The 24,047-nt window shown below is 38.9% G+C and overlaps 1 protein-coding gene across 1 annotated transcript in view; it reads right to left on the minus strand.

The window, feature by feature from the left end:
• The window catches only part of LOC124591202 (TATA-binding protein-associated factor 172), a 294,467-nt gene that overhangs the window by 178,664 nt on the left and 91,756 nt on the right, over window positions 1-24,047 (minus strand). Inside the window, exons 17-18 of the mRNA XM_047131715.1 lie at window positions 6,443-6,560; window positions 6,066-6,197 (exon numbers count right to left, since the gene is read on the minus strand). Coding sequence (XP_046987671.1) covers window positions 6,066-6,197; window positions 6,443-6,560 — 250 coding nt within the window. The remainder of the gene's footprint in view (window positions 1-6,065; window positions 6,198-6,442; window positions 6,561-24,047) is intronic.

Here is a 24,047-nt window from a genome sequence, read left to right on the forward strand (position 1 = left end):
TCCTTTATTGTGTCGAAACAGAGTGTCACAGTTTTGCTGTGCTGCAATGTAGATGGCCTGTAGGAGCTTCCGCTCTTGTAATTTGTGAAGTTTAAAAAACCACGCTACTCAAAAATATTAAAAAGTTGCTCACAAAGCACACAGGAAATTCAAATTCCTTGATGTCTGAAAATTTTTGAAGACTTCCTCATCCAGTTAAATGATCAAATGGGGGCAAAAAATAAAAAAAAATAGTTCTATTCATCAATGTGCTGCACATCTGAAAAGTTTTTATATGCTGAGAAATGTTAAAGTAATATCCCCCTCCCACTCGAAACTCCACTAGCTACTTGCAGCCTCTAGATTTGGCGATTATCCATGCTTTTAAATTTAATTACTAGAAGCAGTTAGTGCAGAAAGCAATTGCAATGATTGACGGAGGATTACTTGAAGCTGCATCCACACTGAAGGTAGATCTCCTCGATGCTCTTAACTTTATTCCGGAGGTGTGGAATAGGATAAGCCTCAACACAATACAAAACTGCTTTAGAAAATGTCATTTTCCGACACATGAGGGAGACTACATCGACATGCCTAATGTTCTGGATGAAGAAGAAGGGAAAGACTGGGGTGTAGTGTGACCAGCAGACTTAGATTTCAGCAAGTTTGTTTCATGTGATGCAAATTCAAGTGAATGCGAAATAGACTCTATTGGCCACATAGTGAAACAGCGTATCAGACTAATTGTGGTGCTGGAGGAGGAGGAGGAGGAGGAGGAGGAGGAGGAGGAGAAGAAGAAGAAGAAGAAGAAGAAGAGGAGGAGGAGGGAGGAATCTAATGAAGAAATTCCCGAAAAAGTGAGTTTCTTTCAGGCACTACAGGGCAGCAATTTCATGTGAAAGCCAATATGCTAGCAATGTTATCAAGTTTTGGACACAAATACTATTTACTTAAGCAGCATGAAAAATCCAAACAAATGAATATTTTGGACTGGGTTAAGAATACTGTATTGTAATTAGGAATACTGTATTGTAATTACTAAATAATTAATCTGTAAATAAAACTTATAGCTCAAATCTGTTTTATATTTCATATATTGACTATCAACAATCCAGTTTAATAGCCTAATTTGTGGATGTTGAGTCAAATGACTTTTCTTTTGTATTTTATGTGCAAGGAAGTCCTCATCTTGTGTCACTTTTCCTATTAGAGCTTAGTGGCTGTTGGCAGATCGTGGTAAGTCCACCACATTAAGTTTGAATTATTCATCATTGCTGTCCAGAAAACTTCGTATTGCATTTTATTTTTATTTTACATTGCAGTCTGTAGAGTGAACAAGTACTTTCAAAATTTCCATCTCTGAGTGCTGGCATTTTGTGTAATTTATAGTCTTTGGTACAACAGTGCACATGAGCTGTTCTGCAAGAGAAATATGTTTTTCGCCCTGCATGAGATTCTTTTTCCCATCCCCTCAATGCTTATCGCTACCCCCATTCTGTAGTGGCCAAAACCACTTTGTATGGATCACTACATAGTAAGTTTACATACCTTAACCTATGAAACATTAAAAATTCCTAATGTACTGGATTACAAACTATAAACATACACAAAAGCTGCAAATCAAAATCAGTACAAAATTTCATTCTCCTCCTCCTAGGTAGCAATTTTAACAACATTCATAACGGCAACTGACATAAGCAGTTCACAAATCCAGAAACAAATAAGAAAGAAATTTCAAAATGGTATGTCATATAATAGACCTATTATAAAAAAAAGTGGATTTTGCCACCAGTAATACTACTGCCACAAATTATATCTTAAAACAGGCAGTTTTGAGGGTTCTTTCATTCTACGTTCACCTCAAAACTAGCAAAAATTTATAGCGCACATGGTGAAATAATCTGAAAGGTGTGAACTACTGTGAAAACTGCTGGATTACAACACTGGATGTTTGTTACATCTTGGTTATTTGTTTACCACCTGCAGTCAATAGCTGTATAGCATGGTGACATCATGCTAAAGCAGAGGCTTCTCACCAAGATTACTTGGCGGCTTGTTCCACAGTACAGCTGAGGTGACCAGTGTATGTCAGTACAGCAAATGGAATGACCACGGCTTCCACTTAGGTTTAATGTATATAGTTACACCTTGTCACCCTCACTACTGTGCATTAATTTTACTTACAGTAGTTCTGCTCGGAGCATGTCAACAGAATCCGGAAGTTATTGTGCCTCTACCAACAGCAGCCAATGTAGGCTCCTCCATCTGCTATGGGTGGCACCATAATTAACAGGACATGTTCAGTGAACAGTTGTGTAATGGCTTGTTCATCTTTGTTTCAATCCTCAACGGTGTTCAATGCATTGTGATGGCAGACAGATTGTTATAAATGTAACGGACTGCTGGGAGAAAGAAACACTGAAATCACAGCAGGCTTAACTTTATTTCATATTCATTGGTATAAATAAGTTCCACATGTGAAGCAAAACTTGTGTGTGTGTGTGTGTGTATATATATATACGTGATTTCACAAAACCTGCTTTGTTTACACTATAGCACGTGACAAGTTTGAAGTGTAAGCGGTGTAGTCGGCAATACTGCAGAACGTTCCACTTCAACTGCTCAATGCAATGAACAAGGAGAAGTTGACTAGAGGTCATTGTACTCGTGTCAGCAGAGTGCAATGCATTGCCATTGACTACGGAAGGAAAATGCACTCCCCCACATGTTAAGATTCCACCCTATTTAACAGTTTTTGGCTTAATCCACCACGTTCATCAACTTTTGCTTTTTCTGGGTGAGCACAAAGGAAAGATTTCACAAAAACACACATTTTGATGTATAAATTGTGGCTGTAGCACGTCATAAAATAGCTTGATTACTTGTGCCCAGATATCAAGTTCAATTTTTTTCACAAGTTTTTACTTGCTGTCACACACCTGTGATTTTTTTAAAGAACTCATGAAATTCATTACCGAAAATTATTGCATCAACACTGCAATGGACTACTGTGTGATACCACCATTTTCTCCTGGCTACGAGATTGATTTCACTAAGCATTGTGCTTCTGCTTCACAATTTATTCTATTAGATTTCATCTTTACCTGCCGAATCACACTCTACAGCAAAATGGAGCTTGTGAAGATTTACTTATGATCATATATGCAGTTCTTTGTTTGCATGTCCTTTCTTATAATTATTTACCTATCCTTTAGCATCACGTACCACACTGTTCTCTCCACTTCAGTAATAACATGAAACTCATCTCCATATAGTATTCGCACAACGATAACTTCTTTCAAAACATATTTTTTAATGCCTTTTCCTCCATTTTTGATCCTCATTGTTGCTGCTTAGATCTCTTGCTCATTCGATCTTTACCAGTTCTGAAAATATGCCTTTGCTATAACCAAAGTCCAGCCACGAAAGCTCATCCTGAAATCCTGTCAAGTTGTTGTATATCTACCAACAGACCAATCATAAAAAATCACCATCTCTGGATGCCACTATTTCTCCACCATTTCTAAATGCACCAGTTCCTAACCCTCCGCCACTGGTCTTGATAATACTACCAAAGACCAGACCTTCCAGAATCACCTTTTCTGGTTTCCCAAAATCCTTACTTAAACATTATTTTCCTGCATGTCATCTGTGAGACATAGGACCCCGCACTCCAACAGTCAAATTAAAACTTTCATCACCATCTCAGAAATCTTCCTGTACTATTTACATATTAGTCCAACTTAGCAGTACCACTAACAAGCAAAGATCCTACCAATTCCTCATAGCTTCCAGACACTACCTTACACTACTTTGATTCCCACATCCTCAGAAATTTCTTTTATACCTCATAATAAAATTACTTACAAATGCCCTCTCTAACTTGAGCAATCGGTTCAATCATGGTGGATTTGTCAGGAACCTTGCTGCATCAGTCCCCTTCAGTACAAACATTTATTTGTGACCCTTCCTACTCACCATAAATACATACCGAACCATGAATCCAATTCCAGTGGCCCCTTTTTCAGGCACACTTAGTGGGACACTTACTTGTGAGCATCACGTAATTTGAATTTGTTTCTTATTACTGCACGGATGATTTTATGCTAAAGATCTTGGCAGTGAGCTGTAGTTCAATCACTACCAAGTAGGAGTATCAGATGAGATGGCCCTGAACTGCAGAGACTGGTGAGTAAATAGCTGTTTCAGATAACATGTATCCGATATATTAATGGCAGACTGTACATGAACAACGAAATTTGGTTTGTGTCTCAAGTCTTACACTGCAGTAGAATGCTGGGAGCTAATATGGCCATTGCACTGATACACCTTTCGAAGGAATGATAGTTGGTTGCTTGCAAGCAACTAGCTTTATATATTTAAACAAAAATTAATTTCTAATTATAGTCTTTGAAAAAGCTGGACATTTCTTTTGAGAACTGTGGTTCTAAGGCTTGTGAACTCACTACAAATCTCAAAGATTCCAGTATAATGAGATTCTTTTTTTTTTTTTTTTTTTTTTTATTTTTTTTAAAAAAAAAAAAAAAAAAAAAAAAAAGGTTCTCCAAAATATTAGTTTTGTCTCTTTTCCTGTTAATATATCTCCTGTCAACTGAATACCTCTCCAGTTTCACATGTTTATTAGTTCAAGAAATGCAGAACTTAAATTAATTGCTATTAATTTCTATGTTATAGTTACTTAATTATTGTAACTTTAGTAGAGTGCATACACATATTACAAATTAGTTTGTTCTAAACCACACAAATAAAGAACCGAAAACTTAATACACTGTAATACAAGTGTTATTCAGTATATCTAGGATACAACCTTGTTCTACAACAAAACCCTTAATTTCCCAAATCTGTCGCTACTTGAAGCTGCATTTTACACTTTTTCTTTAGCATTTCTTGGTGTACTTCATGCTTAAGAAAAATTCACATGTCATTACTAAGTTTTCAAATTCTGAAATCCAATCCACTCCACAAAAACAATAAATATACCCAAATTTGAAATATTTTTCACATTATGATCAAAACTGCACAAGTTTAAACGAAACTTCTTGCTTGACACCAAAATATTTTCCAGGCTTACTCAAAATCAAAACATCTTTGACAGCTGTAACAGATGACATTTCAAACTGACAATCAAAAGAACAAATATTTATCTTTGGATAGTCTTTCATTATCATGACAAAGAGATATTACGACTTGTCACCATTTGAGAAAGGGCAGAATAATAAAAAGGGGGGTGCACTTGTGGCATAGTGATTATATCACGACAGGGATTATTCCAAGAAATTTTACACCATTAGATCATATTAGACAGTAAAAGAACAAGACATCAAGTAAATATTGATAATCCAGATTGAAGATTGTCATCTCCATGTTACAAATGAAACTTCATATTTAAAATACACCCATTGCACAGGAAGTAGAAAGGACCTATAAAACACCATATCAAATACAGGGTGTGTTCCAGAAGGACTGGTCAATACTCAGGGATATGACAGAAACTATAATTCAAAGCAAAAGAAGTCTAAAGTTTTCTGCTGCACATTAAGTTTTGCACAAGTTAAATTAAAAACTTAATGCATAGCATGCAAAACGTATTTTTCTTTCAAACTGCTGCAATTAATACACAACTTTCATGAAAACAGCCACCACAAGAAACTTGTCAAAGAAGTGTATGAAACATTGACTTACAGTGCCTACTGCAGGAGCTATGAGTGCTTGAGGAGCTACGAGTGCTTGTTCATCTTTGTTACTGTTAAACAAATCTCTTCTTCTGAACAAGTGCTCGTAGCTCTTAAGGCACATATTTTAGAATTCGAATGTACTAGATATTTTTGCTTCAAATAATTGTTCCAATCATCTCCCTGAATACTGACCATTCCACCTGGGACACCCTATGTACGTAAACAATCTCCAATCTCATGGACACACAGTCGCAGTTTAATTTACACAGCACTCAGAAAACTCTATATTATTCTTCTTGTTTTTAAATCAAGGAGATAAACACTCTACATTGCCTTAGCGAAAAATCTTACATGTGTACACGAGAAATCCTTATAACCCACATAGCTCACCTGTATGCGTGGAGAAAATTCTGTATCTGAGCGAAGAAATGTGCATAGATTTGTAATAATTTTAGCATTTGGACAAGGAATTCTGTTTACACACAATTCGACCAAACGAGATAAGTGTTCTGCAGCCAGGCTCTGCAACAAAGTCAGACAACAATAATTAAAGAGAATCACATTAATTAAATTTGAAATACTAATCATATTCTTAAAGAATATTGTAATAATACAGGGAAAAGCTATCTTCTATTTCTGTATCTATAAATTTAATGTCAAGCGGCTGTCACTTGAAGCAGCAGCATTATAATACAACTTGATGAACATTTTTTTTACACACAATTTACAGAAGAAGGTGTGTTATTAGAAACAGAGGAGTATCTCACCTGCAACTGTTCATTTTCCTCCTTCTTGATGGCTTCCATCAATGGTTTTACAACGGGGCTAAGCTTCTCTGGCAGACACTGCAGCATTGTTACAGCCCCAGCAAGAGCAGCCTGAGTTCTGCATAAAGAGAAATTCATATTACCTATCCTGATATATAGGAATGCATACAAGAATGTGATAATATGGAATCAACATTTTATATGGAATGCCCCATTATTCTGGCTGGAAGGTGCAGCACCCGTGCGGTGGTTGGGAGAACTGTAACTAGACACCCCCCTCCCCCCAAATCCAAAAAATTAGCCACCTACCCACCTCTGCGTTTCACTTGTTCACATGGGAGGTGTCCGAGATTGTCTTCTGGTTTTCAAAATTTATTGACGAATAGTTTGTGCTAATTACACTGAAATGTGTAGTTTAGCTAACAAAATTTTCATAGTGTGTAAATATTATGAAAAAATTCAACTATATTTTCCATGAAGCCAATTTTGTTTATCTTCTCTTTCAACCAAAGGCAACAACATTTTTTCCAAAATGTTAGTGTTGATTATAAAGAATCTTTTGAAAACATAAAACGGAATCCCTTCTACATATGGTTCCATACTATCAACCACTTTCAGCTTGATTCACAGTAAAATTTACTTTACTTAAATATAAAATAATTTATTTATTTATGTTTCTGCTCTTAATTTCTAGGTATTTATTTTGAATCTTTTGTTGCTGAATGCTGAGAGCAGCACTGTCCAAAAAGAAATAAATAAAAAAGAGTTAAGAGCGGGACAAAAGTAAAATGGAGTTGGCCATCTGCAAAAAGAAAATGATCCTGAATAAACTTTAGATCACCAAAAAAAATTACTCTCAGATAGCTGGCTTATGATAAAGATGCACCTGCAGTTAAGAAGGAAACTGGGTGATATTCTGATCTCAAAGATGATTTGGAGAAAGAGTTGATGGATTATCTTTTTTCAGTGGGGGCACAATTCTATAGCTTTAAAAGGTTGGATATTTGTCGAATGGCTTTCCAAATTACTAACCACAACAAACAAAGTCACCCTTTCACACAGGATTTAGCTACACCACTTCCTCAAATGTACGAAGAGCCAACTGCTGGCAACACAAATAACACTTCATTAACATCAGCAGACTCTCTCAAAACCTGAAGAGAAATCATGACAAAACTGAAGAAAACGAAAGCCTCACCCCACAGTTAATCCTCATCTGATGAAAATATTCAAAATGTTTAAGAGGCACTCTTGATTTTGATGTACCTGCAGGGGAAGGAGGTCATGTGCAGGAGGATGCAACATGAACAGGCAGTCACCGATTCCAGACTCGGTGAACTGTGGGTCCAATGTATGATCTGCATGTACGGGGCTCACAGTGAATGTAGCGATGCAGGTATCCCACAATATGGTTGTGTCTACTGCAAATGAAACTCGTTGTGCACAAACAGTAAATTATCTTTTCTTCTTTTGATTAAGACAAGTTATGTTGTGAAATAAAGAGTTTACACTGTTGATATTTCTTTGTTTTCCATCAAAAAATCTCATTTTGGAAGAAAAATGAGTTAATTTCAGTTTTGAGGGTAGGATTCCATTTTACCTTCACCAAAAGTCTACCACTCCTCCCCCTTCGTCATCTTTAACTACTACTTCTTGGCTATCTGAAAACTGAAAATATCTCCTACTTGTAGCGAGAGTTTTTGTATCCAAGTAATAACTATTTCCACAAGTGCCGGTCATATGCTGCCATAGATCATTAACGCCAAATTTTGCCACATTGTCATAATGGGTACATTTGTCATATGTCCCACATTGACTTCTGTGGCTATTTCAAACACTGTTGCTTGTCTATTAGTACTGACAGCTCTATGCAAATTGCTGCTGCTCATGGTTCTTAAGTGAAGACTGTTGGCCACTGTGTTGCCTGTGGTGAGAGGTACTGCCTGAAATTTGGTATTCTTGGCACACTCTCGACACTGTGGATATCAGAATATTGAATTCCCTAATGATACTATCGTCATCTGTGTATCGCTGTGTGTTGCTATCCCATGACTTTTGTCAGCTTAGTGTATAATGGCAACATGCACAGCATCTTTGTGAGGTAGTAACACTGTTCATCTGTATTCTGACATCACTGGTTTCTGCAGCAGAGGTAGATGGTATTAAGTTCCCTAGTTGGAGACCATATGAAAGTCTATCCAGTTCGTGACAAATAGAATATGTTGTATCCAGGAAAATTTGACAGTCACAAGGCTGAGAGGATTTCTCCTCTTGTTGCAGTTTTGATCTCAGGGGATGCCTTATGCGCCAAAACGTTATCTGGCACCAAGCATTGTCATTTCATGGCATCAGAGAGTCCGCTGAGCTCACAAGATAGACACCTGAAGATATGTTAGCTAATAGTCATCCAAACCTGAAGATATGTTAGCCAAATCTCAGAAAGTGATAGTCTTTTCTTCAGATTTCTGGACGCGTGTCTTGTCGTAGAGAAATGCAAGACTCTCCTCAATAGGTCAGGGGGGTGCACTATATACAGGAAGTAGCTACTTGGTGAGGTAGCAGTACTTGTGGAGTGCACTAGGTGGTAGTTTGAGGTACTCTTATGAACACTTGCCAGTCAATATGCAAATAACGAAATCAGACTGCATTCAGAGTAGACGCACTTCAAATGTCAAAATTTTAGCAATAAATTGTTGAAGTATTCAGAACAAATTCCCTGAATTTACTGCTCTTCAGAAGAATTGTCTCGCTCAAATTATTCTCGGGACTGAGAGCTGGCTGAAACTGGAAGTAGAAAGCTCTGAAATATTTAGTGAGTCATGGAACGTTTATTGGAAAGACATGTTAGACACCATAGGAGAGGGAGTGTTCATTGCAGTTCACAAAAATATTTTCTCTATTGAGGGCAAATCTGAGTGTGACTGAGAAGTTATCGGAACATGTACGACAAGTCTAGGTGAAAACAAGTTAATTCCTGGATTCTTTTACCGGTCACCTGACTGCACCTTGTCCTTCAGAGAAAGACTATGCTCAGTAGTGCACAAATACACAGATTATGCAATACTAGTTGGAGGTGACTTTAACCTACTGAGTGTAGACTGGGATGTCAACGGATTCATTGCAGGGGTTAGGGGCATTTCGGGGGCATTTAGAACGCAGCATGTCATTCTCAATGGAGAGAAGTCTTCCAAAGTAAGAGTGATTTCAGGTGTGCCGCAGGGGAGTGTCATAGGACCATTGCTGTTCACAATATACATAAATGACCTTGTGGATGACATCGGAAGTTCACTGAGGCTTTTTGCAGAAGATGCTGTGGTATGTCAAGAGGTTGTAACAATGGAAAATTGTACTGAAATGCAGGTGGATCTACAGCGAATTGACGCATGGTGCAGGGAATGGCAATTGAATCTCAATGTAGACAAGTGCAATGTGCTGCGAATACATAGAAAGAAAGATCCCATATAATTTGGCTACAATATAGCAGGTCAGCAACTGGAAGCAGTTAATTCCATAAATTATCTGGGAGTACGCATTAGGAGTGATTTAAAATGGAATGATCATATAAAGTTGATCGTCGGTAAAGCAGATGCCAGACTGAGATTCATTGGAAGAATCCTAAGGAAATCCAATCCAAAATTAAAGGAAGTAGGTTACAGTACACTTGTTTGCCCACTGCTTGAATACTGCTCAGCAGTGTGGGATCCGTACCAGATAGGGTTGATAGAAGAGAGAGAGAAGATCCAACGGAGAGCAGCATGCTTCGTTACAGGATCATTTAGTAATCGCGAAAGCATTACGGAGATGATAGATAAACTCCAGTGGAAGACTCTGCAGGAGAGATGCTCAGTAGCTCGGTACGGGCTTTTGTTGAAGTTTCGAGAACATACCTTCACCAAGGAGTCAAGCAGTATATTGCTCCCTCCTACGTATATCTCGCGAAGAGACCATGAGGAGAAAATCAAAGAGATTAGAGCCCACACAGAGGCATACCGACAATCCTTCTTTCCACGAACAATACGAGACTGGAATAGAAGGGAGAACCGATAGAAGTACTCAAGGTACCTTCTGTCACACACTGTCAGGTGGTTTGCGGAGTATGGATGTAGATGTAGATGTAGGGGTTATGGACAATTGTACTTCTGAACAATTTTCTGCAAAATGCCTTGAGCAGCTAGTACGAGAGCCCACATGCAATAGAAATATTTTAGACCTGGTAGCTACAAATAGGCCTGAAATTATCGATGGTGTCATTATAGAAATATGGATTAGTAGGGACCGGAAAAATTCACATTTTGCGATAAATGCAAATATAGATGCAAATCCTGCCTAAAAATAGGAAAATGTGAAATTACCTAATAGACACTACTTCATAACAGATTGTATCCTGATGAACTATTTTATTAGAGATAGTTTGAAATAGCTTTTTTCCCCACATATAAAAGTTGAAAATTTAACCAATTTTTGGTTACTGGTATATATCATCTGACAAAGCCCAGTTTGGAAAGATAATGTACATAAGAAAGTGTTTGCTGAATAAAAAGTGCAGAAATGCAATGATGTATCAGTGTGCTCGATGTTATGGTGCCACGCCAACTTTGTGCATTTGAATGGTCTGTTTAAGATACACTCAGCATAATGCAATGTAGTACTCAGCCGACTCAGCCATGAAACCTAGCATTTATGAACAAAGAAACACACAACTTTGTTTGTTATCAGAAGTTCAAAATTTGTTGTTATGTAGATGCTTTTAACATGGCAGTTTTAGGTTTTTGATGTTTTGAACTGTGACTGCGTCAAACACCAAAAGAGGATGAGCCTGAACTACCTCATTAACAATATTCTCCAACCTCAAGAAGCAATTCTAAATTAGCTTTTTGCAAATACTTTGTATTGTGTGTTCCTCGCTGCTTTCTTTTCTTCTTCTGGAATGAGTGAAGTGACTATTCATGGCCCATCATGGATTTCAATTACAACCCTAACACCAGAAGAGACTGCCAATCCCTGTGACAATGTGTTAGTTCTGCTTTTGCAGAACAAGGGTGTAGGTTGCTACCATACAAGAGAGGCAGGGCTTGTTTCCCTGGACCGCTTGTGTCCCCTCTTGCAGGTGAAATGCTAGTTTGTTTGTGTTCACAGGCCTCTACCACTACATAGTGTCTGCACTTTGCAGTTGGAAAACAAAACTTGTCATGTATTTCAATAGAGTCAAAATTCTTCCATTAATGTTTGAATAGTTACCTTTGGTTCTACTTCTAAATTAAATGCCATGTTGGTTTTATCTGTAGTATTGTCAAACATGTGTCACATGGTGATGAATACCCATGAAAGGTCAAAATTAAATTTGTGATCAGGGAATTGGGTGGGAAACGACAAATAATGTCAAGAAACACCTTAAATCAGAGACATGTTCAGTTTCCTAACGAGAAAATGCTACTGCTTCGCAACAGAACAGTCATTTGTCGAAAGCTTAAATACAGCCTAAAAAGAAAACCAAGGTCATTAAAGAAAAAAAACTGTTGAAGTTTTAGGAAAAGCAAATATTCCAGACAAAAAACTTCCCAATCATCACTTTTTTTTAACAGTTAATTTCCAAGCACTAAAGCTTTGCCCTACCTCATGTAGTGTGACATTTTAAATTTGTGTCTCTAATCATTTACAGATAAAAAATAGATGCAAATTACAACAAAAATAAAATCAAAATAAAATAAAAATGCAAATTTTGCCAAAAATAGATGCTACACTGTCCAGTCCTTATGAGCTAGTGATGGTGCCATCATAGTGACCGAAGTTACCAAAGTTAATAAATCAATCAAGAGGCCTGGGAGAGTATTTTGCTAGAGATAAGCATTCGTTGGCAACCCACTTACACAATGAATGGACATCATTTAGTTCCAGTACGAGAGAATTAGGGACAAAATTTATACAGGCTGTATATCACAGTCTTGACAAACACGTACTGATTAAGGACAGAAAAGACAAAAACAACATTTGGAAAATTCTGAGGAGGCGAAGGCAGTTGCATTTTCGGTTCAAAAGAGAATGCGCAAATGATGGCAGGCAAAGGTTAGTGGAGATATTGTGTCTGTATGCTTCACTCATACAACCATGACATAACTTTGCGAAAGATCTTTCCAAGAACCCAAGGAAATTCTGGACGTACATAAAATCAATAAGTGGCCTGAAGGCTTTTATCTAGTCACTTGTTGGCCATTCTGGTGTAGCAATAGAAGACAGCAAAAGGAAAGCTGAAGTTTTAAATTTCAAGTTTCAGAAACTGTTCACGCAGGAGGACTGCACTAAATGCTGTTGTTTTACCATCACACAGACCCCTGTATGAAAACACAGTAAACATGCATCTCTGATGTAGAAAAGCACCTGAAAGAGTTGAAAACAAATAAGCCATCAGCTGTGGATGGAACTCCAATTCCATTTTACAAAGAGTACTCTACAGCACTGGCTTCTTACTTAATTTGCATTTATTTCAAATTTCTCATCCAGCACAGAGTTCCAACTGACTGGAAAAAACTGCAGGTGACTCCTGTATGTAAGAATATTACAGACCAGTATCCTTAACAACACTTTGCTGCAAAATTCTTGAACATATTCTCAGTTTGAATATAATAAATTTCCTTGGCATAGAAAAGTTTCTGTCCACAAATCAGTATGATTTTAGAAAGTGTTCCTCCTGTGAAACTCAGCTTGCCCTTTTCTCACGTATCATCTTCCAAAACCATGGGTGAAGGGCAACAGGCAGACTCCATGTTCCTTGATTTCTGAAAATCGTTTGACACAGTGCTCCACTGCAGACTGTTAATGAAGGTAGAAGCATACGGAATAAGTTCCCAGGTATGTGAGTGGCTTGAAATCTTTTTAACTAATAGAATCCTGTATGTCACCCTCAACAGCAAGTGTTCAACAGAGTAGAGCACATGCAGGAGTGACCCAGGGAAGTGTGATATGACTAATTATTCTCTACATACACACATCATCGGACAGACAGCGTGAGCAGCAATCTATGTCCGTTTGCTGATGATGCTGTGGTGCATGGGAAGGTGTCATTGTTGAGCAACTGCGGGAGGATACAAGATGACCTGAACAAAATTTCTAGTTGGAGTGATCAATGGCAGCTAGCTCTAAATGTAGACAAATGTTCATTAATGAAGATAAGTAGGAAAGAAAAACCCATAACATTTGAATACAGCATAAGTAGTGGACTGCTTGATACAGTCTAGTTAATTGAATATCTAAATATAACGTTGCAAAGTGATACGAAATGGAATGATCATGTAAAACTTGTACTAGGGATGGTATATGGTTGGCTTTGGTTTATTGAGAGAATTTTGGGAAAGTGTAATCCATCTGTAAAGGAGACCACATACAGAACACTATTGCGACCCATTTTTGAATACTGATCGAATGTTTGGGAACCACACAGGGTTGGATTAAGGAAAGACGTCAATGTAGTTCAAAAGCAGGCTGCTAGATTTGTTACTGCCAGGTTCCATCAACAGAGAAAAGCAATGAAACCCCTCTTCTACACTTTTCAAGGGACTTTAAAAGAAATGGCATAAAATTTGAGAAAATATAAAATGTGAGATACAACATTTTAAGCAATGAAAGTTACATATCGGATCCCCCTTTTCATTTTTGCACTTTATGTAAGATATTTATATGTAAAAGACATCCAAATACTTGTCAGAGAATTGTATATTATCTAATACATGTTTATTAACTAATAAAAACCGCTGGTGTATCTGGAACTGGTAACTGTCTGGGAAGTAGAAATGTTCAACTTAATTTCGTATATAACAATCAATACTTTTGGAATGTCTGCAACTGTCATTCATTATTTAAATATTGAAACACTGAACCAGTTACATAATTTTTCACTCTCATTCTTAGCACAATGCATTTCGAGAATTTTTTCTTGTTGTCAATTACACATATTTATGGAAGTATTCTGCGTGGTGTTTGCATATGTGTAGTTCTGCATCTCTTGCAATGCAGTCGTCCTTCTGAGGTTATGAGGTACTGTGCCTCCTCAAATAAGTAGAAAAACCGTACATATGAAAACTATCACTCGCATTGTATGTCTGTGAAACATCACAAAAAATACATGCATAAATATTAGAGACACTGCTTCACAAAGCATGGACTACATCTAAATCAGTTTGGCAAAAATAAACTAGCAGCAGACATTGGAAAAGCTTTTCATGAAATAATAGGCCTAAACAATAACGATCATGAAAGCAGACCAGTCACAGCCCTAACTAACAAGGGAAACTAGTGAGCTGGGCCAACTCTAGCAGGATTTGGTCCAGTAACAAAAATCTGCAACAAGTAATTAATACACAAACGAAAGTTCACTCAAACAGCAATACAATTAAAGACAAACAAAAGTTAACAGTGTTTCATCAGAACATAAGAGGCCTATACTGCAAGCTGGATCAGTTCACAGCAAATATAGAAGACACAAAAGGTATAAACAGTGCCCACATTCTGTGTCTAACAGAACACCACATCACTGCTGGTATTGAAGTGGTCCCTATTCCCAACTATGTTTTGGCAACGTCTTATTGCAGGAACTATATGGACAAAGGAGGAGTAGCTGTATATGTAAAAAACAATGTCTTGTTCACGGCAATAGATGTACAAAGATTCTGCTTTGAGCTACATTTTGAAGTATGTGCTATAGAGGTGCCAGACACAGTCTCCAGATTAACAGTTGTGGCAGTTTACAGGGAATCATCTGGAAATTTTAAAGTGTTTGTTAAACAATTAGATACTCTTTTGTTGTACTTAAGTAGAAAAAATAGGGGCATGGTAGTTGTTGGGGATTTTAACATAGATTTCTTGCTTAATTCTCCCCGCAAGGTGGAGTTTGAAAATCTCATGTGCACGTACAACCTTGTTCCCGTGGTTAGCTCGCCCACCAGAACCACAACCTCTTCCAGTACTCTCATTGATAACGTTTTTGTTGATCAGAGTAAAGTCAACCATATTAATATTGAAATGGTTATAAATGGTCTGTCTGACCATGACAGACAATGAGTTACTTTCAACAGCTTGGGAATTCCTCTGAGTGACACCTCACTTAGATGGAAAACAGTAAGGAAAATAAGTGAGGAAGCTATTCAAACGTTCAGATCATGTCTTCAGCATACTGACTGGACACCTGTTTATCTAGCAGAAACTGCTAATTCAAAATACAATTTATTCACAAATGAGATAGCAGGTATCTTTGAAAGTGTATTTCCAAAAAAGTCATACAGAGTTCAACCTGCAAGGGCTGCAAAAAAACCATGGCTCACTAAGGGCATCATAGCTTCCTGTCAGAGAAAAAGACAACTCTACATAGCATCAAAGACTTCTAACAACCCTGCTCAGCTAAAACATTATAAACTCTACTGTAAAATTCTTGCCAAAGTAATTAAAAACTCTAAAAGTATGTGTATAGCATCTGAAATTACTTATTCTGAAAATAAAATTAAAACAATCTGGAATGTGATAAAGAGAGAAACAGGGACTGTAAACTACACCAAAGACAAAAATATTGTTTAAACTGTTGACAACTCAGAGATAACTAATAGTGAGGAAATTGCTGAAATCTTTAACCAACATTTTTTAACTGTCCCAACACAGATAGGTTGCCATGGTTCTGTAGATAAAGCTGCCCGTATAATGAAAAATAATTTTCCAGAACCTTTCAGTCAAATAAGTGTGCTTCCCATTACTGCCAATGAAATCAAAAAAATCATACAGTCTTTGAAAAATAAACATTCTGCAGGTATCGACGATATTTCAAGCAAGCTGTTGAAGGCTTGCTGTAGTGAAGTGACAGAAGTTTTGTCTCACATCTGCAACACATCCATGCAACAAGGAGTGTTTCCAGATAGAATGAAATACTCTGTTGTCAGGCCCCTGTACAAAGCAGGGGATGCTACAAATGTGTCAAACTATCGCCCTATCTCTCTATTAACAACATTTTCAAAAGTCCTAGAAAAAGCTCTGTACAACAGGATTGTGGCACACCTTGGTGACCTGAACATCATTAACAGTCAGCAGTTTGGTTTTCAAAAGGGAGTTTCAATAGATAACGCAATTTTCTCATTCACAAATGATGTTCTAGAGTCTATAAACAGCAAGAGGCTGCCAACTGGTGTCTTATGCGACCTATCAAAGGCGTTCGACTGTGTAGATCACCAGATACTCTTCAAGAAGGCCTGTCATTATGGAATTACAGGACCTGTAGGGAACTGGTTAAAATCGTACCTCAAAAATAGGAAACAGAAGATTATTCTAGATGTTTCAGATAGTGTATCACAATATACAGTGGACACTGAGTGGGGAATTGTGCAGCATGGAGTGCCACAGGGATCAGTGCTTGGGCCCTTGCTGTTCCTCATATATGTTAATGACCTGCCTTTATCCATCAATAAGAAGTGTAAATTTACAATGTTCGCTGATGATACGAGCATTGTGGTGGATAATGTGTCAGCTACTGACTTAGAATCCGAGGTCAATGATATCCTTAAAGAAGTTCTGGGTTTGTTTAGTATTAACTCCCTTTCAATAAACCTGAAAAAAACCAATTTTATCCAGTTCCAGACAACCCACAAAAACCCAAAAGAAATAGTTATCACACAGAATGATCAGATGATAAAGCAAGTGTACTTATCAAAATTCCTAGGCGTATTCGTGGACAGTAGGCTGAATTGGGAACATCACGTTCTACAAACACTAAAACGGCTGACGTCGGCAACATTTGCTTTACAAATTTTGTCACGCATCAATGACATTACCATCTCAAAGTCAGCTTACTTTGGCTATTTTCATTCAGTCATGTGCTATGGCATCATCTTCTGGGGCAATACACCTGCCGCAAAGAAAATCCTCACAGCACAAAAAAGAGCAATAAGAATCATTTGTGGTGTACCCCCACGAACCTCATGTCGAAATCTTTTTAAACGACTTGAAATACTGACAGCAACATCTCAGTACATATATTCACTGATGTGCTTCATAATAAATAACCCCACTCTGTATGAAACGAATTGCCTACATCATGAACATAACACCAGAAGAAAAGAGGATTTCCACTGTGAGTTAAAGAACTTGACACTTATTCAGAAAGGGGTAAAGTACGCTGGAACGAAAATTTTCAATTCCCTACCCAACAGCATCAAAAGTATAAGGAGTAGTACATCAGTATTTAAACGTAGCTTGAGAAATTATTTACTTGAGACCTCACTTTATTCACTAGAGGAATTCTTTCAGAGAAATAAGTAAAACCCAGATTGGAAAGATGTTTTTAAATTTTTTGACACTGTTTACTGTTAAACTAATGTAATAATGCCCTAATGTAAAAATTCCTGTTTTTCTCATTTCCATTTTTGGGTCACTTTTAAACCCAAAGTGGGGAGTTTTGATTACTGTTCAAGGTTAAAATAGATGCAATAATGCCCTAAATATGAAACTGCTATCTTCACTTTTATGTTGACTAGTTTTTAAGCTAATAAGTGACTTTTGTGCACTGTTATTAATACTATAACGATGTCTTTACTCTATGTATTTTATTATGTACATTGACACGTTCCACATCTGAGTGACTTGCTCACATGTACAGATCTATGGAACAAGTACATAAATAAAAATAAAATAAATAAAAAATAAACTTGGAAATGAGAATAAATTCTCAAAACAAGTCTTGCTAAGCATGAAAAAATACATAACTGCGTCTGTATTTACAACAAAAACATTGAGTAACGCAAAATTAGTGAAGGTGTCAACTAGTGCTACAAGTGGCCAAATGATGAAACATGCTAAATATGATTTGACAAAGATGTCATTATGATCCCACCAATCACAAAGCCACACATGTCCAGTAGGAACAGTTTGGAAATGATTGTGATTGCTCATATCTTTATTCAAATGAACCTAGTTGCTCCCATCTGCCACCATGTCGAGTAGAGCTTGGTAGCGGCAGGACATACGGCACGAATTGCTGCAACTTTTACCCGTTTACCGATTCAGATCTACTGAGTAGAGTGAGTACAGTGCCCTAGTGTCAAGAAATTTACGCACGTAATTTTGTAAACAGTACTTCATGGCCAATGGCATACCAGCATCATTTCATGTCAATTACATCAGTTATTTTCTCCATGAACATTTATTCATAAAGTGTAAATCGCGGGAAATTACAAAAAATATGTTAACACAAAATCGGGTGCAAATTAACACTGTGAACACAGGAAAGTTGACGGAAGTGATAAAAAATGCCATAAGTGGGGGAGAAATGTTAATTCTAGGAATGTAAAATCAGTGTTACACTGTATTACAGACATGCTTCAGGAATTTCAATAGGAATCTCTGGAATGAGGGAAGGAAACATTCTTTCCAAGGAACACTACTGAGAAATTTGAGAGAACTGACATTTGAAGCAGACAGCAGAATGTTTCTACTTCTGCCAACATACATTTTGTGTAAGGTTCAGGAAGATAAGAGAATTATTATTATTATTTTATTTTATTTTTTTTGCTACTGGAAAAGGAAAGGAAATGACTAGTAATGGTACAAGGTACCATTGCCAAGCACCATATGGTGTAAAAGCAACAGCAAGTTGTTCCACCAAGAAGATACGTAAGAATGAGCTAACATAAAAGTAATGTCTTTAAAGCAGCATAAATGCAGCATTTTTTGCAACTTTAATTAAGAAAGTAAAAAAATAAGGCAATGCCAACTCCAGTTGGTGACTGGTTTGTGCCAAATACCTGATGTATGGTAGACCCTGAAAACTGGAGAGCAGGTTATAACCCAATGGTCACATGATTTGGCTGTTGAAGCAGTTCAAGGACAAGAAGTTCTAAGTGAAAAGCACTATGTTGACAATGTTCTACAGTGTTACTCAGTTAATTGGTTTTCAGCTTACAAGGTCATCATCAGACTTTAACTTAATGAGGTCCATCGTCACAAGTCACACTGTACAAGATGGTGTCAGCAAACATAACTCATGGCAATTAGACTCCTGCAAAAAACACATCATCAGCAGAAGTGAGGAAAATAGCTAAATCTCAGTTATGTGTAGTACCAAATACTAATGATAAGTGCATAATGTTTGAAGAAACTTGAGTCTCAGACTTTATTCTATGGAACATGGAGATGACCTTGTGACATTGAATGAGTTTCATGGTTTTCTATTGTTTCTATGTTCACTTTCCGAAGATCAATTATGGCCACGATTTATGTGGACAGTTCAGGTGCTGAAATCTATGAGATAATGATCTCTAACTACATGACAATGCCTCAATTCACACTATTATTTGAACAGTGAATCCACTGACGATTTCTTCCTTGAATATTGTTGTCACAACTAAGGGTTACAAAGAATTTCTCCGGAAACAAAATGCTGGTTATACAAACCTATTCCACAACTGTGATAAGCATTTATGTATTAAGAATAGGGTGAAATGAGTGTAGTAGATATACCATAATATGCAACGTAACATGTCAGTTCGCAGGACATCAGTGATGTAATGTTGTGCCATCAAGAGTTACCTCAATGACTTGAAATCATACATAACGGCTCCCCACACCATGAAGTTGCTGTGCCTCTCCAGTATAATGCAAGAATGGAATCTCCCCCCAGGGCGCCACCATACGCAGTGACGATCGACGTTCGGGTAGTGCACAAGTTTGTTTCGTTGTTGGACACAGTATAATGCCACTGATCAGCAGTCTACGCTTCTTGGGCCTGGTACCACACCAGTGGATGGATGGATGGATGGATCGAGATGGTATTAAGGGCGCCTGACAGCAAGGTCTTTAACGCCCGCGCAAAAAAGGATTGAGACGAGTGTCAGTAAAATACCCAGTACACAAAGATAAAACTACAAGTAAAACACATATAACAAAGGGTGGAAAACTATGCGGACCCAAACCAAAGCAGGGGATGAAGTATGGCATCGGTAGTAAAACATGAATGACACAGGAGGAAAGTGGTAGAAGGAGATAAACAATAGAGCAGTTGGATGTGGCTGGCGGACCGCAAGGAAAAAAAGGAGGCACCAGCCACTGTGCAACACACTAAGACCTCCAGCCTAAAAATTTAGGCCAGAGTCCAGACACATCGCAAAACTTTAAAACCTTAATTACACTCATCTCATCATCAGCCAAAATAGAGGGCAGACCCCCCACCAATTTTTGCTGCTGCCCATGCATCACGGTATAAAATGCACTCTGTTAAAATGTGGCGAACAGAGATGTACACACCACAGGCATCACAAAAGGGGGGATCCCGTAATAGAAAGGTTTGTGTGAAAGGACAGTGTCCAATTCTAAGACGAGTGAGTATGACTTCATCCCACCTGAGCAACTGGCAGAAGGAACGCCGTGGCCAGGTTGTTGACTTCACCAACTGCAGCTTATTGACTGTCACTGCCAGCCATTCCTCCTCCCGCAACTGCATGCACTTCCTGTGTAGGACAGAAACCATATTGCGAGGGAATAGGACACTGTGTCACATCCTGTCCTATGCAGGGCTCCTTGGCAGCCCAATTGGTCTGTTCGTTTCCCCATATCCCTACATGACCAAGCACCCATCAGAATGACACCTACTTACTCCACCTGTGGAGCAAGTACAGTTGGTCAAATGTGGGCCGGACCAACTCCTCAGCTGGGTACAGGTTCTGCAATGATTGTAAGGCACTAAGAGAATCGGAGCAGATGAGAAAACATTTGCCCGGAAGATGACGCATCTGCTCCAGTGCCTTCAGGATCGTGTGGAGCTCTGCTGCAAAAACGGTACACTGGGCAGGAAGGCGAATCCTGGTGACATGGTCTGATAACACTACAGAGCAGCCTAGGGAATCCCCTTGTTTGAAGCCATCAGTATAGATGACCGTGAAATCGTGATGCATATTTAAAATGTTAAAAAACAGAGATTGGTAGGTAAAATCTGGTGTACTATCCTTCTTAAAATTAGTTGGATCTAAAATAAGTCTGGGTCTCTGGAGGAGCCAAGGTGGAAATCTGCTTCAACCTCAACATAAAACATTAAGACCAGGTAAAACATTATGACTAGCCATGCCCATCTCTAAAAGGCAATCCTGTGCGTGAATCCCATAGGGCCTCATTGCACGTTGCCGGGTATGAAAAAGCCGTGCTAGTGGAAGCCGAGCAACGGTATGGTACGCAGGTGTGTATGGTGTGGACAGGGTTTTATATATCTCACGCACCAGAAGAAGTCGTCCCCTGATGTGAAGTGGCGGTTCACCAGCCTCTGCACAGAGGCTTGGTATGGAACTTGTTCTGAACGCCCCAGTGGCCAGCCGAATGCCTTCATGATGCACCACGTCCAACATTTTCAAATAAGAAGGTCTGGCAGACCCATACAACGTGCACCCATTATCGAATTGAGATTGCACAAATGGCCCATAAAATTGAAGCAGACAAGTCCTGTCGTCCTGTCTGCTCCCCATGTAGTGTCATTAAAACATTTTAAAATACTGACAGCCTTAAGTGAGCATTTCTTCAGGTCCTCGAGATGTGGAAAACATGTACGTTTGCTGTCAAATATAAGGCCCAGAAACCTTACTGTGCCTGTAAAATTAAAAACAGTGCCCCTCATCCTCAACTCGAGAAAGTTTAAAATGGAACAACAACAGTTAAAGAGAACACACACAGACTCCTCGGTTGAAAACTTAAAACCACTCTTCTGCACCCATTCATCCAAACATCAAAAAGTTAGTTGCAACTCATGTGTTGTCGTGGCAAGGCTGGAAGAGGTTAAAAACACAGAGAAGTCATCCACAAACAAAGAACACTGGACAGGACTTTGCACTGCTGAAATAATACTAGTAATAGCTATAGCAAAGACAGTCACACTTAAAACACTAACTTGAGGGACACTGTTCTTCTGTTAAAAGCGATCAGATAGGACGTAACCAATGCAGTATCAAAAATACCGTGGCGAGAGAAAGAACTGAATAAAAATGGGAAGACAATCACAAAAACCCCAGTCGTGATGCTGCTCGAGGATAAGATGCCTCCAAGTAGTACCGTAGGCCTTCTCAATGTCAAAAAATATACCTAAAAGGTGATGCTGGTGCAGGAAATCCTGTTGTATAGCCACCTCCAGAAGGGCCGGATTATAAAAGGTGGAGCGATACCTCCTGAACCCACACTGAAAGCAACTAAGGAGTTGCCTGAATTCTAACATCCAGACCAGGCGGCAGTTGACCATCTGCTCAAAGGTCTTTCCCAGGCAGCTTGTGAGGGCAACACTGCGATAACTACTCAGGCGCGTATGGTCCTTATCCAGGGTTTAAAAGAGGAATCATAATGGCCTCACCCCACGAATCAGGATAGTGACCTGATGCCCAAATGGCATTACAAAGTGCAAGGAGGGTCTCTCTGTTTCGGTTGGCGAGGTGTCACAGCATAATATAATGGATTTTGTTGTGACCAGGGGATGTGCCACGAGCCACAGACAATGCTGAATCCAGCTCCCACATGGAGAATGGGCAGTTGTAATCTTTGTCAGAGGCGGACCGGAAATCCAAACTGCTCCTTTCAGTAACTGCTCTATGATGCTAGAAAGCTTGATCCTGATTGTCGGTTGCAGTAACTGTGGCAAAATAGGCTGCGATCATCTGGGCAATGTCTTCTGGACTGGTTTGGAGAGTTCCGTTTCCAATTACAGTAGCCATGGGGCACCCCCCACGTCTACTTGAAATTCGCCTGATGGCCTCCCATACAACAGAACTCTTTGTGGAACGAGTAATGGTGTTGCCATGACCTCTTCTTGCTCTCTCAAATAATCCGGCGACAGTTTGCCCTCGCCACACGTATGGCTGCAATATTCTCCGCAGCTGGCCAACACTTGAACCTACGCAGAGCTGCACACCTAGTCCTGATTGCAGGGCAGGGTGAGATTTGTCACTCCACCAAGGGACAAGGTGCCTCTCCTGTTATCCCATGGACTGTGGAATGGATGCTGCAGCAGCGTGATGGATCATTTTGGTAATATGATCCACCCATTCCTCAACATCAGCACAGTGTTCAAACTGGGCTAGCTGCCTGTAAAGTGTCCAATCTGCTCTACGGAATACCCATCGCAGTGGCTTCCTGTTGGGTTCCACCCCACCTGGCAAGTGAATCCAGATGGGGAAGTGATCACTGCCATGCAAGTCAGCGACCACTTACCATTGAGCCATGTGAGCAAGGGCTGGTTGGTTGGATGATTTAAAGGGGGGAAGGGGGAAGGGACCAAGCTGCAATGTCATCGGTCCCTTGTTCCCAGTAGAACAATTACTCAAGGGAAAGAAGAAAACAAAGAAGACCCACAGCACAGTAACAGGAGAAAGAAAGAACCAGAAGAATGACAGGAGGACAACAAACACTACAATGGACACGACAGGACAAGAAAGCCACAGAGACGCAAGAAGCAGGAAGAGGAGATTAAAAGCAAGAAAGCAGATTAACATGGCTGGCTGACCATGAGAATAAAAAAAGGAGAAGCCAGCCACTCTGCAACACATTAAAACCTCCATCCTAAAAGTCCTAGGGCAGAGGATACAGAGGGACAAAGGACATGCGCTAAAACTCA

Source organism: Schistocerca americana, chromosome 2 (genome assembly GCF_021461395.2).
Source record: "Schistocerca americana isolate TAMUIC-IGC-003095 chromosome 2, iqSchAmer2.1, whole genome shotgun sequence".
NCBI lineage: Eukaryota > Metazoa > Arthropoda > Insecta > Orthoptera > Acrididae > Schistocerca > Schistocerca americana.